Source organism: Bos javanicus, chromosome X, assembly GCF_032452875.1.
Source record: "Bos javanicus breed banteng chromosome X, ARS-OSU_banteng_1.0, whole genome shotgun sequence".
Classification (NCBI taxonomy): domain Eukaryota; kingdom Metazoa; phylum Chordata; class Mammalia; order Artiodactyla; family Bovidae; genus Bos; species Bos javanicus.
The window spans coordinates 57,341,357-57,355,997 of record NC_083897.1 but is presented as its reverse complement, the minus strand read 5'-3'; the positions used below and the strand labels follow the sequence as shown (position 1 = coordinate 57,355,997).

The 14,641-nt window shown below is 40.1% G+C and overlaps 1 protein-coding gene across 3 annotated transcripts in view; it reads left to right on the top strand.

Moving 5' to 3' along the window:
• Positions 1 to 12,789, top strand: part of MORC4 (MORC family CW-type zinc finger 4) — a 69,199-nt gene extending 56,410 nt beyond the window's left edge. For 2 of the 3 annotated variants that reach the window (XM_061409352.1, XM_061409354.1), the window contains 3 exons: positions 5,944 to 6,637; positions 6,934 to 7,217; positions 7,524 to 12,789. In XM_061409352.1, coding sequence (XP_061265336.1) covers positions 5,944 to 6,637; positions 6,934 to 7,217; positions 7,524 to 7,677 — 1,132 coding nt within the window. In that variant the 3' untranslated portion in view covers positions 7,678 to 12,789. The remainder of the gene's footprint in view (positions 1 to 5,943; positions 6,638 to 6,933; positions 7,218 to 7,523) is intronic. The other variant, XM_061409353.1, reaches the window with a different exon arrangement.
• Positions 12,790 to 14,641: the final 1,852 nt, after the last annotated feature.

Below are 14,641 nucleotides of genomic sequence, written 5' to 3'. Positions count from 1 at the left end.
ACCAGATGCCATGATCTTCGTTTTCTGAGTGTTGAGCTTTAAGCCAACTTTTTCACTCTCCACTTTTACTTTCATCATATATATAATTTTATTGTTGGGATCATCTACAGATATAAAATATTTGCCAATAACAGCATAAAAGAAGTGGGTGGGAGCAAAGCTGTATTGGAGTGAGGAAATAATACCAGATGGTAACTCCCATCCATAGTAAGAAATTAAAATTTAAAATGGAAAGATAAAGTTAATTTAACAAACTATAAGTATGTCCTTGCTGTACTTTCTTCTCTTAGCTTCCTCAAAAGACATAACATTACATAAAGTTATGTATGTATAATTACATACAATAATTATAGTAATGTATTATTAGATTCGTAAATGTTAAACTAGAAAATACCCACATAACATGAAAAGAGGAACAGTAAAGGAAGAAGGAAACCATGACACATATAGAGAGCAGAAAACCAAATGCTATGCTATGCTATGCTAAGTCACTTCAGTCGTGTCTGACTCTGTGCGACCCCATAGACGGCAGCCCACCAGGCTCCCCTGTCCCTGGGATTCTCCAGGCAAGAACACTGGAGTGGGTTGCCATTTCCTTCTCCAATGCAGGAAAGTGAAAAGTGAAAGTGAAGTTGCTCAGTCGTGTCCGACTCTTAGCAGCCCCATGGACTGCAGCCTACCAGGCTCCTCCGTCCATGGGATTTTCCAGGCAAGAGTACTGGAGTGGGGTGCCATTGCCTTCTCCGAGAAAACCAAATAATGGACATCAATATCTAACATATCAATAATAACATTAAATGTGATAAGATTAAACAATCTAATCAAAAGCTGGAGATTATCCAATTGGATTTTTTCACATACACAAATATAATGTCTATATATTTTATGTTCAGAGATACAAATAGGTTGAAAGTTAAAAGATGAAAAGAGACATACCATATAAACAGCAACTATAGAGAACAAGAGTGGCTGTACTAATATCAGACAAACTAATGGACTTTAAACAGAAAATGTTACCAGATATAAAGAGGGACATTTCATATTGATAAAGTCCATTAGGAAGATACAAAAATTATACCCATATACGGACCTAACAACAGAGCCCAAAAAATGCATGAAGCAAAAGTAGACAGAACTGAAGGTAGAAATAGGCAGTTTAACAGTAACAGTTGGAAACTTCAGTATCCCACTTTCAATAATGGGTAAAAGATCAAAATAGAAGGGTTGAAGAACGCTATAAGCCAACTGGACCTGACAGATATATGCAGAACAATTCACCCCCAAACAGCATAGTAAATATTATTCTCAAGTGCCCATGGAATATTCTCCAGAATAGACCAGATATTAGACCATAAAACAAGCCTCAACAAATTTAAACGGGTTGACATCATATAAAGGATATTCTGCAACCATAGCAATTAGCAAGCAATTAGAAATCAACAACAGAAGGAAATTTGGGAAATTCACAAATATGTAGAAATTAAATACCATGCTCCAAAATTTTAAAAATGAGTAAAAGAAGAAGTCACAAGGAAAATTAGAAAATACCTTAAGATGAAAATAAAATATACAAAAAATTACAACTTGAAGCTGAAGAGGTAGAATTATTATATATTATTATATATTATATATAATATATATAATATATATTATATAATTTCAGAGGGGAAATTTTTTTTTGGCTTATTTTATTTTATTTTTTTTCTGTAAAGTTGTTTATTTTTATTTTTTAATTTTATTTTATTTTTAAACTTTACATAATTGTATTAGTTTTGCCAAATATCAAAATGAATCCGCCACAGGTATACATGTGTTCCCCATCCTGAACCCTCCTCCCTCCTCCCTCCCCAACCATCCCTCTGGGTCGTCCCAGTGCACTAGCCCCAAGCATCCAGTATCGTGCATCGAACCTGGACTGGCAACTCGTTTCTTACATGATATTTTACATGTTTCAAAGGAAATTATATTTGTAAATGCTTATATTAAAATTGAAGTATCTCAAATTGTTAACCTAAACTTCCATCTTAAGAAACAAAATATGAGAGCAAGCTAACCCCAAATCAAGCAGAAAGAAGGAAATATCAGAATGAAAATGAAATAGAGAATAGAAAAACAATAGAAAAATCAGTGAAACCAAAGGTCGGCTCTTTGAAAGGAACAACAAAAATTAAGAAAAAACATTTAATAAATCAATTCCATTTATACTTCAGTTTAGTCACTCAGTCATGTCCGACTTTGCAACCCCATGGACTACACTATGCCAGGCTTCCCTGTCCATCACCAACTCTCAGAGCTTACTCAAACTCATATCCATCAAGTTGGTGATACCATCCAACCGTCTCATCCTCTGTTGTCCCCTTCTCCTCCTGCCTTCAATCTCTCCCAGCAGGAGGAGAAGTTTTATACTAGCTTCATTTATAGTGGCTTCAAAAATAGAGGATTAACAAATTTAACAGAAGTACAAGCTAGACTTGTACACTGAAAACTACAAAATATTGTTAAATGAGAATTCAGTTCAGTTCAGTTCAGTCGCTCAGTTGTGTCCGACTCTGCGACCCCATGGACTGCAGCATGCCAGGCCTCCCTGTCCATCATCAGCTCCCGGAGCTCGCTCAAACTCATGTCCATCTGCCATCCAACCATCTCATCCTCTGTCGTCCCCTTCTCCTCCCGCCTTCAATCTTTCCCAGCATCAGGGTCTTTTCCAATGAGTCAGTTCTTTGCATCAGGGGGCCAAAGTATTGCAGTTTCAGTTTCAACATCAGTCCTTCCAATGAACACTCAGGACTGATCTCCTTTAGGATGGAATGGTTTAATTTCCTTGCAGTCCAAGGGACTCTAAAGAGTCTTCTCCAACACCACTGTTCAAAAACATCAATTCGTTGCTCAGCTTTTTTTATAGTCCAACTCTCACATCCATACATGACCACAGGAAAAACCATAGCCTTGACTAGACGGACCTTTGTTGGCAAAGTAATGTCTCTGCTTTTTAATATGCTGTCTAGGTTGGTCATAACTTTCCTTCCAAGGAGTAAGCATCTTTTACATGAGAATAAGAAAGCCTAAAATGAAAACAAATTTCATATTTGTGGTTCAGCAGACTTAATGTTGTTAAGATAGCAGTACTCCCCAAACTGAGCTACAGATTCAGTGTAGTCCCTATCAAAATATCAGCCGGCTTCTCTGCAGACAACCAATGGAGAAATATGACAGAAAGAAAAAAAAATGAGAAGAAACTATGTAATTGAAAAATAATCCCTGATATGTAAACCCTGAATTAATCTTTATTAAACCAGTGAATTCAGATCTAGAATAAGAGTTGATTCCTAGTGGGAAGAATCAGAAGTATTTACAGAGCCAATAAGTAAAACCCATTCACTGTCTCTAACATCATAGTTCCTTTTGGATTGCCTCTTATTTGCAAAGTTTTGTTCCCTCATCCCCATGTAGCACAGTTAGTTAAGCTACCTTCTGTTAAGGAGTTTATACTTTAGTAAGAAACCTGCAATACACATAAACAGTAGAAAGCAATATATATTTATTGTATTGTATTATATTTATTACACTGAGAGTGCTAAAGTGTTATGGGAATTCAAAAGTGGCATTTGAATTGTCTTGTGTTGAGAAATGTGTTCCAATCAAAAGAAGCAGTCTGAGAAATCGTGGGGCATTCTATTTGGCTGGTGTCTTTGAAGGGAAGTAGTGAGAGAGAACGCTAGGGCCAAATTAAGTCCCAGTTCTGTCACTTACTAGCTACATGACTTTCAGAGAGTCATTTAACCTCTCTAGGCCTGAGCATTGTCTTTTTAAAATGAAGGTAAAAGTATCTCCTGATACACATTGACTCACCAAACTGGCACAGAGTAAGTGCTCAGTAAATGTTCCCTGTGTTTTGGAATGGAAAAGCTTGAATACAAAGCTAAGACATTTGAACTTTTATGTTGTGGGGAATAATACCTAAAGATTGCAATTAGGAAGATGACATGATTAGAGCAATGCCTTTGGTAGATTAACTTGGCAGTGGGTGATCTGGAGGTGTGACAAGGGGAGACTGGAAAAAGCCATTGCAGTAGCCCAGGAAAGGTAATGAGAGCTTGAACTTGAGTATTGATAGTGGTAGAACCATATAAAATTACTGAGAGTTTGTTGATGTCGTAACACAAACAGGAAACTTAGTAGAGGGAGCAGGTTTGAAGGTGAAAGTGAGAGGTCAGTTTTATACATTCTGAATGAGATACCAGTGGGACCTCCAGCAAAAAAAAAAGTGTGTAACAGGCAGTTAGAAATTCAGTACTGGAGATTCTGGGCTGGGAACACCACTTGGAAGTTATCTTCCAGAAGTTAGAGCCAAAAGATTGTATGAGATTACCAAAGAAAAGAAGTGTAGGGAGAAAAGAGGATAACTAAAGACAGAACTTTTAGAAGTAGGAAAATGAAAAGAATACTTTGACGTTAATTGCCTTTCGTAAAACTTTATGGTTGCTATCTGGTATCATATATGCCTCCTTCATACCTGCAAGCTTCTTGTTCTACTATCATCCTCAGTACTGCAGCTAAATGGACCATCTACAGTGGCCCTACACATGTTTAAAGATGAATGCGTTTGTTCTTACATAGTCCCTAAGGCCTTTTGTTTTCCCCTGAAGGCTGATACAATGAGATCTTATTAAGATGACTGTAGCCCACCAGGCTCTTATGTCCATGGAATTCTCCAGTCAAGAATACTGAAGTGTGTAGCCATTCCTTTCTCTAGGGGATCTTCCCAACCCAGGGATTGAAGTTGGGTCTCCTGCACTACAGGTGGATTCTTTACCATCTGAGCCACCAGGGAAGCCCTATTGAGATGACAGACCAGTTTTATTTCTGGGCAAACACAAGTTTTGAAGAACATTTAGGGCATTCTAAGAAGCTAAGGTTTGAGATGTTTTACAGATATTCTCTGAAATTGTCAGAGAAACACTGGCAGCCTTGAGCTATGGTGGCCAATAACATGCCTGGCTGTTTCTCATTGAAAACTTCAAAGTTAATTTTTACCTTGAAATTTCTTGGTTTTCTGGAGAGAAAGAAGGATAGTTATCCCATCCTCCTGCTTGGTATAAAATTGCCTATAGATTTTGGTGGCATCTGTTTTTGTTGTTGTTATTAGTTCCTTCAACCATTATTATATATAGCAGCCAGAAATGGAAGGTGTTTGAGTCACTGTCCTAAACTTCCCTGAATAATTGAGGGAGTGCCTGTTTGCCTGGACAGAGGGGAATTCTTTAGCCCTAAGTGGGGAATGTCTTGAACTAGCTGATTCGGTTTCTTTGTTTCTGACTAGGGCCCTGTATTTTAATTAACTTTTACAAGTGGATGATGGCAATAGCCACAATCCAGTTGGCTGGCAAAGGCACTGTGCGGTGTCCCATTGCAATATAAAAATGTTCATAAGTCTTTGATACTGGAAGGTTTTTGTGACACTTTAAAATTAACGAGCTGGCTCGGTCTCCTCCACTGACTCCACTAGGCTTTTTATGACCTTTTTTCCATTCTCTTGTTAGGGGATTTTGCATGTGTACTTTTTTGTTTTTCTTCCTTCACTTGCCTTTCGGAAACTTCTAAGTCAGGCTGGTTTCAATCCTATTTTCAGAAATTTTACCAAGGTCAGCCTAGTCCTGCTATATCCAGATGCTGACTTTCTTCATACCTCTCAATTTTTCTGCTCTCTTAAGACACATCACTATCTCAGCAAATTGCATGAGTGAAGGGGTTAGGGTTTGGGGGTAAAAATGTATTCCTAACATGAAATGATCTGTGAATAACAGCTAGAGTCGGTTATGATATGGGAAATTTGAAGATGAATATCTGTGCCATAGGATAGGATATATCATATCCTTCATAGAATAAGAATATACTTAGCTTCTTTGTGACAGCTTAAAACTGAATTTCCTCTTCTTCTTGCAGTAAGTACAAATGGATCCTGGGTGAGGAACCTGTGGAGAAACGAAGAAGGCTCCAGAATGAGATGGCAACACCTCCTCTAGATTATTCCATGCCTGGCCCTTACAGGAAGGTGGAGGCAGCAGTTGCCAACCCAGAAGGGGAGAACAGCCGCGAGAAGACCAGCTCTGAGAGAAGCACACCACCGTACCTTTCCCCGGAGTACCCAGAAGCAATCAAGAGTACCAGTCAGAGTAGGGAGGCCTCAGTTCTGTATTCGGGGGCCCAGGACCAACACCAGGGTTCCTTGCTCCCTGAAGAGTTAGAAGATCAAATGCCACGATTGGTGGCAGAAGATTCTAACAGAGGCAACACACATGTAAACAAGGAAGAAGTGAGCAAGGGACCTTTTGTAGCTGTTGTCGGTGTTGCAAAAGGTATTCGAGATTCAGGAGCTCCCATTCAGCTGATCCCTTTTAACAGAGAGGAGCTTGCTGAGAGAAGAAAAGCAGCTGAATCCTTGAATCCGGTGCCTTATTCTTCTGTGGCCTCTGCTCCAGCTCCTGCTGCAGCTGTTGCAGAGAAAGGAAGAGGCTACGAGGAGAGCGGCGGTCGTAATATACCAAAGATGAAGAACCAAAGAGAGCTAGAAGAACTGAAGAGAACCGCAGAAAAATTGGAACGTGTTTTGGCAGAAAGGAATATGTTCCAGCAAAAGGTTAGGTTAACATCCTACCACTGGGAAGGAGAGGCTATTGTAACCAAGGGACCAGAGAGATAGAACTGATGATCTCATGTGTAAACACAATAAGCCATTGAATGATTCTGTGGTACATCTCAGATCAAGTGAACCCTAATGGGCTTCCCTCCCATATTTGGGATTTGAAAAGGTCTATAAACAGAAGAATACATTTAGGGGAATCGTAGGGTGAACATATTCAGGAAAACTGGGGGCACTCTCTTTAGCTTTCAGTGAAATGTGGGGTCATTGAATTTCTGTTTCTTGGACTGCAGGTGGAGGAGCTGGAACAGGAGAGGAATCATTGGCATTCCAAATTTAAGAAAGTCCAACATGAATTGGTAACCTATAGTACCCAGGAGACGGAAGGCTTGTATTGGAGCAAGAAACACATGGGCTATCGCCAAGCTGAATTCCAGATTCTGAAAGCTGAGCTGGAAAGAACCAAAGAGGAGAAGCAGGAACTAAAAGAGAAACTGAAGGAGACAGAGACACACCTGGAAGTGCTGCAGAAGGCTCAGGTCTCCTACCGGACCCCAGAGGGAGATGACCTAGAAAGGTTAATTACTAGGGTTTAGTTATCAGCTTGTGAGTGCTAATGGGAAGCCTCCCTTAGGACCCCCGGTTACTGATCATAGATAAGAGAAGAAGCCTTAATTAATTCCTAGGCCACCAAGGATTGAGCAGTCACTTAGAGAGCTGCAGCCAATCTCCCAGTGCTTGGTGGCATTGTGCTTTCTTCTTTCTTTCTAGCTAATGGAAACGTAATTATTGAGAAATGTAGGCCCATTTTGAAGGAGCTTCATTTTGTTCTGTTGGCTAATGACCTCATGTCATCTCTTCTGTCCCTCACTCCATCATACAGGGCTTTGGCAAAGCTTACGCGGCTGCGTATCCACGTCAGCTATCTCCTTACTTCTGTCCTCCCTCACTTGGAGCTTCGTGAGATCGGGTTTGACTCAGAACAAGTGGATGGGATCCTGTATACAGTGCTGGAGGCAAATCACATACTGGATTGAGCACCAGATACTCTCTATCCCCTTCTCTACCCTCTCCTTTCCTCCCTCCCTCTCTCATGCTTCTCTCCCTCCCTCCCTCTCTCGCTCACTCTTTCTCTCTCATCCTTATGCCTTACAAGAAGAATCTTTGAGTAATCCTGCCTCTTAATCAGTCTGCTTTTTACACAGTCTTGGTGTAGAAAAAGAGGCTTAATAGACTTCAAGAGTTCCAGGAACAGAAAAGCAGTCGTCACCAAACCAGGTGACCAGAAAGCTTTAATGACTCAGATACTTGGCCTATTTCATATTCTTTCTGATATGATATGTATTCATTTAACTTAAATCAGTCAGCAAATATTGGGTCCAATGTACCAGGTGTTTGGGGATGAGCGAAGAAGTATAACTCATAGTTTCAGCCTTCAAGGACCTAACATTCTAGTTGGAAACACAAAACCCACAGCAAGTTAACAGACTTGTACAAGTGAGTGGAACAAACATGATAGAGAAGTTCTGGAGAAGGAAGGGCAAGGAAGGCATCATATCAGAAATGGGACCTTAGCTAAGGTTTGTTTAAAGAATAGGCATGACAGCACTGTTAACAATGGTTGTTCTTTACATGGTAGGACTATGGTTGACATTTTTTTCTTTTTCCTGTCTTCCTACCTTTTTCAAATTTTCTATTATAAATCTGTTATTCTTATTGGAAAAAAATAAATCATTTTTTAAATGAATAGGCTTGGATTTAGATATCAAGTGAGAAACTGTGTGAAAATATAAGGTAATTTTTATACTTATAATTTATGTTGTATTTAGCATTACCTCTGGAAAAATAACATGAAAGAAAGCATGGAAAAAGCTGGAATGTAAAAAATGTGACTTGTAGGAGTGATGGGTTAATATAAGGGAAATAAGGTTAAATCCCTTGTGGCTCAGCTGGTAAAGAATCCGTCTGCAATGTGGGAGACCTGGGTTCGACCCCTGGGTTGCACAGATCCCCTGGAGAAGGGAAAGGCTACCCACTCCAGTATTCTGGCCTGGAGAATTCCACGGACTGTATAGTCCATGGGGTTGCAAAGAGTCGGACACGACTGAGTAATCAAGGTTAAATCATGACCCATCTACCCACCCTCCTCTGTGGTATTTGCATTTTAATAAGGAATTCTTGAAAAAGAAATCTTCAAGGCTCCAATTTTTAAAATGCATATCACCACGACTGTGGGCTCTAAGGTTAAGTGGGGAGGTGTTTTAGAGCAGTGATGTCTATTTGATATCCCTCAGAATACACCTCCTACCTACTCTTCAGGCTACTGCTGAGTGAAGGATAGATCTCATATTATCAGAAATAGTGAAACACATACTCCTGTAAAGTAGACATTTTATTTATTCTTTTCTTTATTGTATTGGTATAGTGCATACTCTCCAAAGAGTTGAAGCTAGTCTTCAAAAGACATTGACCAATGAACACATAAAAATATACAGTGAAAAATAGGGAGTAATGAAGAAATTACAGAGAGAGGTGGGATCAAGCAGTTGCAAGGGATTAGCTAGTCCTGAAGTATGTTTTGGATGTTCATTTTATTTCTCCTCTGCAGTTAACTTCAGAAGACTCTCCCAAACTTATTTTAACTTTTTTGAAATTCAGGAGAGCCATCATAGATACTCGTGGGACTGCAAGGAAGTAAGGGGAGGCTAGAGGTGCACTTCACCCATAGAATGGGTGCTTAATGATAGCCCTGCCCTCTTCCCTCACCTCACTGCTGCTCTTGCTGCCAAATGATGCATTCTTATGTCAGACTATGATCTGAAAGGCCCCGGTTGTCTAGTGTACTGAGGGAAGGCAGGTGGGACTTTCAGCCACTCTCTCAGGGATACTTGCTCTTCAGATGAGGGCTGTGAAACAGTGGGGCTTTGCACAGAGAGGGACAATATGAGGGGAGAGTGGTATAGGGGAAGATTCAGAGCATTGACGATTCAGCCTGAGAGAGAATGTGGCATGCATGCGTGTGTGTGGGGGGGGGGTGGTGGTCAGCAGTGGGGCAGAGTACGAAAGAGTCCAGGCATTTGGGCTTTAGAATGAAAAGGGTGGAAACATTAAACTCTACTTGTGCTTACTCTCAGACCGTCTCCTAATCTGTGGTCTCAACCCCAAACTGCTCCTTCCAACAACAGTTAGCTCTGTGAGTACAGTCTCTACAATACTAGAGCTACCCCTCTGTTACCCGTTTACAATGAAACCATACCAGCACGAAGTCCCTTTAACCAAAGTTAAATGAGGCAGTGGAGATCTTGAAAAGTGTCACCCAGCCTTATCAGAGATTATAATGTACTGTGGAGGCAAAAAAAAAAAAAAAAGTGTTTGCCTTCTCCTGGCTATCCTGTTAGGTTAATATAATTCTTACAAAAATCTCTCACATTTGCCCTTTAATTTTTCATTTCCACAGTCAACAATTAGGTCCTTACTACCTCATGCCTTCCTAATTGAACTAGGTTCATATCTGGCCTCCCTTGTCACCTGTTCTCATTCATTCACACCAGTCTACTCCCTGTCACTAAATTGCTTTTAATGCCCTCATCAAGTTAGGCCTCTGCTCAACAACTTGTTCTCGTGAGTGCTTTCAGTTGCACACTCCCTTCTGACTTCAACCAAGCTCGGTAGATTCTTCTCACATTCCAAACAGAAACCATGTTCCATCCAAGCTGAACTCTTTCAGTTTCTGAACCTGCCTTGAGATTTTTCTTCTTTTCCATCTTTGCCATTCTATTCCTTTTACCTGGATTATTTTCCTTCATCAGCTCTAATATCACCTTCTTTCCTGAAAATTCCTCTGATTAACCTAGCCAGATAAGAATTTCCTTTGAACATATAAGTTTGTTGTTACTTAGGCTCTTATCACAAGTGACCTTGTCCTAGGTTTCCCATTAGAAAGCTCCACATTTAATAAATTCAACTGCCTACTTGACATTTGCACTTCCAGGTCTCACAGACATTTCAAATAAAACCTGTTAACCAGTGACACGCACACTCTGGGACTGTTCCTTCCTCCAATTTTACTCATTTTAGAAAATGGCACCTCCACCCACTCAGTTGCTTAAGCTAGAAACCTGGAAGTTATCCTTAATTTTCCTCCTCTAGTCCTACACATCCAGTCTGTCAGAAAGTCCGTCAATTCTGTCTTCAGAGTATATCTTGACTCCATTCATATTTACTACATCTACCTTAGTCCAAACTACTATCATCTTCCATGTGCTATTCTGCTTAGTCACTTCAGTCATGTCCGACTCTCTGCAATCATATGGACTATAGCCCACCAGGCTCCTCTGTCCACAGCATCCTCTAAGCAAGTGGGTTGCCATGCCCTCCTCCAGGGGATCTTCCTGACCCAGGGATCGAACCCATGTCTCTTAATGTCTCCTGCATTAGCAGCAGGTTCTTTACCACTAGCGCCTGCAACTCCTAAGTGGTTCCTTGCTTCTATTTTTGTTCCCACAATTGTCTTACACTGCAACCAGAGTGATTAAAAAAAAAAATACAAGTCAGAGTACATGGCTCCCTGTTTAAAGCTCTTCCTCACTGCACTTAGAATAAAATCCTCACTCCTTACAATGTCCTATGAAGACCCCTGCCTGCTGCTTCTACTTAGTGTCTTCCAACTCTTCATCCTGTCTCACTTTTCCTCTTGCTCACGGTGGTCTTCCCCCAGAATTAGCTCAGGCTCTTGCTTCAGTAGAGCCTTTCCCCAGACTGTTTCCTCTCTGAACGCTCATATCTCCAGTCTTGGCATGGCTGACTATTTCTCATCCTTCAGGCCTTAATATAAATGTCAGCTTTCTCAGACAGGCTTTCCCCTGCAGCCATTTTTCACTGTCCAGCCAATTCTATCATGTGTCTGGTTTTGTTTAATCCATAACACATCTCACAATTTGCTGTTATAGATTTGGCTGTTTAATTTCATTTATTTAACAAATATTTATTGGATATCTACTACCCAATAATGCGTGATGTGTGATATACAGTGGAGAACACAACACAGTTTCTGTCTGAAGTGAAGTGAAGTCACTCAGTCGTGTCCGACTCTTTGTGACCCCATGGACTGTAGCCTACAAGGCTCCTCTCTCCGTGGTATTTTCCAGGCAAGAGTCCTGGAGTGGGTTGCCATTTCCTTCTCCAGTTTCTGTCTGCCTCTCACTAATAAATTCCATGAGGGGAGGGACCATGCCTGTTTTTGCCAATCATTGTATGCCAGAGCTTACCATGGTACCTGGTATAGAGTAGATAACCAATAGTTGTTCATGGATGAGTTAATGATGGAATGTGTGTTTTGCTCCTATCTCCACCTCCTTCAAGAACCTGAAACAGTGCCTCATTTATAGGAGGGGGTGGAAAAATACAATATGGGTGAGGTAGATAATCCTGGACCTTAAACTCTGAAAATGAAAGACTCAGTAATTTCTGCAGGTTATGGGAGACAAACACTGTGAGCTGGAGTGGCTTAGTGTTTCTCCTTAGCTGATCTTAGAATAATTAGAAAGGCTACCAAGGAGAAAGGGAATACGGGTGTTCTTTATAACAAATATTTGAATATTATCACGAGGAGGCTCCCTAGATTTCGATTTTAAAATACTGAGAATTATAGAATATAATCACGAGAAGTTTATAGAGACCAGATCTTGAGAATGAGAACTCAAAAGGAAAAAAAAATTCTGAGGAATTTTCTCACTTTTTCCAAGAGCAATGATAGTTTATTTCTAGGGGAGAGGCGCTATCCTTTTTCAAAGGACAGACAGCACACCTCAAGGAAATGCAGTCATACCTCATTTTATTGCACCTTGCAGATATTGCGTGGGTTTTTTGTTTGTGTTTTGGTTTGTTCTGTTTTGGGTTTGTTTGTTTTTTTTTTTTTTTAACAAATTGAAGGTTTGTAGCAACCCTGTGTGGAGTAAGTCTGCAGTGGCATTCTTCCAACAGCATTTGCTCACATCATGTCTCTGTTTTACATTTTGGCAATTCTCATATTTCCAGCTTTTTCACTATTATATTTGTTATGGTGATTTGTGATCAATAATCTTTGCTGTTACTCACTGAAGGCTCAAATGATGGTTAGCACTTCTTATCAATAAAATATTTTTAATTAAGGCATGTACATGGTTTTGTTAGACATAATGCTATTGTACATAAATATGCTACAATATAGTGTAAACGTAACTTCAACATGCCCTTGGAAACCAAAAAATCCCTGTGACTCTCTCTATTGAGATATTTGCTTTATTGTAATGATCTAGAATCGAGTGTGAAATATCTCTGAGGTATGATGGTAAGTTTCCAGAATATGTTAGAAAGTCAGTGCAAGTACAATTGGCCCACTAAATCCTGAGTTCTGCATCCACAAATTCAACCACAGATGGAAAAAAAAAAACTTTTAATCCAGCAAGTTCCAAAAAGCAAAACTTGAATCTGCCTCATTTAGGTATATAGCATTTACATTGTATTTACAACTATTTGCATAGCATTTACATTGAATTAGGTGTAAGTAATCTAGAGATGATTTAAAATGTAGGGGAGCCTGTGTATAGTTTTTATGCAAATTAAACACCATTTTATATAAGGAACTTGAGCATCCTCGGATTTTGGTATCTGATGGGGATCCTGGAACCAATCCCCAACAGATACAAAGAGACAATTGTATGTACATGCTTGTTGGATGGACAAATGGGGACCTTCCAGAGAACCAGGTCAGAGACTTTGTGGCCCCAGGGAGGAAGATTTTGCTTACCCAAGTCCACTGATTGCAAATAATCTGGGGTAACAGTTTAGAGACAGAGGCTTAATTGGTAGGCTCCTGGTTCCTACAGGTAATCTCCAGGTAGAATATGTTTCAGAGTTCTGTACTATGTATTAAAACTTCTTTCTGTAGTACTGTGTTATGAGTGAAGCATGGGAGTATGCTCAGGAAAGCTAGGGATGAGCTCAAGCTAAGTCAAGTGTAATTTCTCCAAAAGAATAACTTGTACTTGATGACAAAGTATTAGTCGCTCAGTTGTGTCCAACTCTTTGTGGGACTGTAGCCCACCAGATTCCTCTCTCCATGGGATTTCCTAGTCAAGAATACTGGAGTGGGTAGTCATTCCCTTCTTCAGGCCATCTTTCTGATTGATCCAGGGATTGAACCCACATCTCCTTGCACTGCAGACAGATTCTTTACTGTCTGAGCCACCAGGGAAACCCACTAGGTGACAAGGACATCCCTGATTCATAAATTATCTTAGGCAGAGAGGAAATTCAGGAACCATATTTTCTGATTCCAAAGTCAGGGTACGTGGTTGAATAATAACTACATCATTGGAATGGATTTAGATACTCTTGGTTATGTTAAAGCTTTAATCATTAAAGAGACATAAATAGCATTCATTTTCTAATGGAAAATAAAATCTGTAAGAGACATGTTTTGTTGCTTGCCTCTATACCTATACCCAGAGTTTTGAAGTGAATCATCAGAAATCCCTAACCCATAGATAATTCTTCAAATGTTTGGGTGCCAAACACATTTCATACATTTGGCCATTGAGTCCTCAGGGACAGGCAAGATGTCTTTAGGCAGAGGCTCAGGAAAGTGTTCCCAAAGGCCTGATTTTCCAGATGGGATGTGGAAACCTGTGAGGATTGGGAAGGTGGAGGTGTGTAGTGAGGGTTTTCCAAGTGTAGGGAATGGTACAAGCAAAATCACAAGACTGGATGTGGGATAAAACACACCGAGGGTTTGAGGAATAGTGAATTACCGGTTTGGGGCATAAGGAACAGAATGGACCAAGGGCTTGAAATGCCAACAAGAAGGGGGCTATGCTAAATTTCTTTTAACAATGGAGCCTTCATCTGATATGAATTAGGAGAATGGCTAACGAAGTCTCCCCTATTGTCACTGAGCTTGGGAAATTCCCTTGGACTAAGCTTTTCTCTAGCAGTGGGACCTGATAGATGATGATTCTGTTC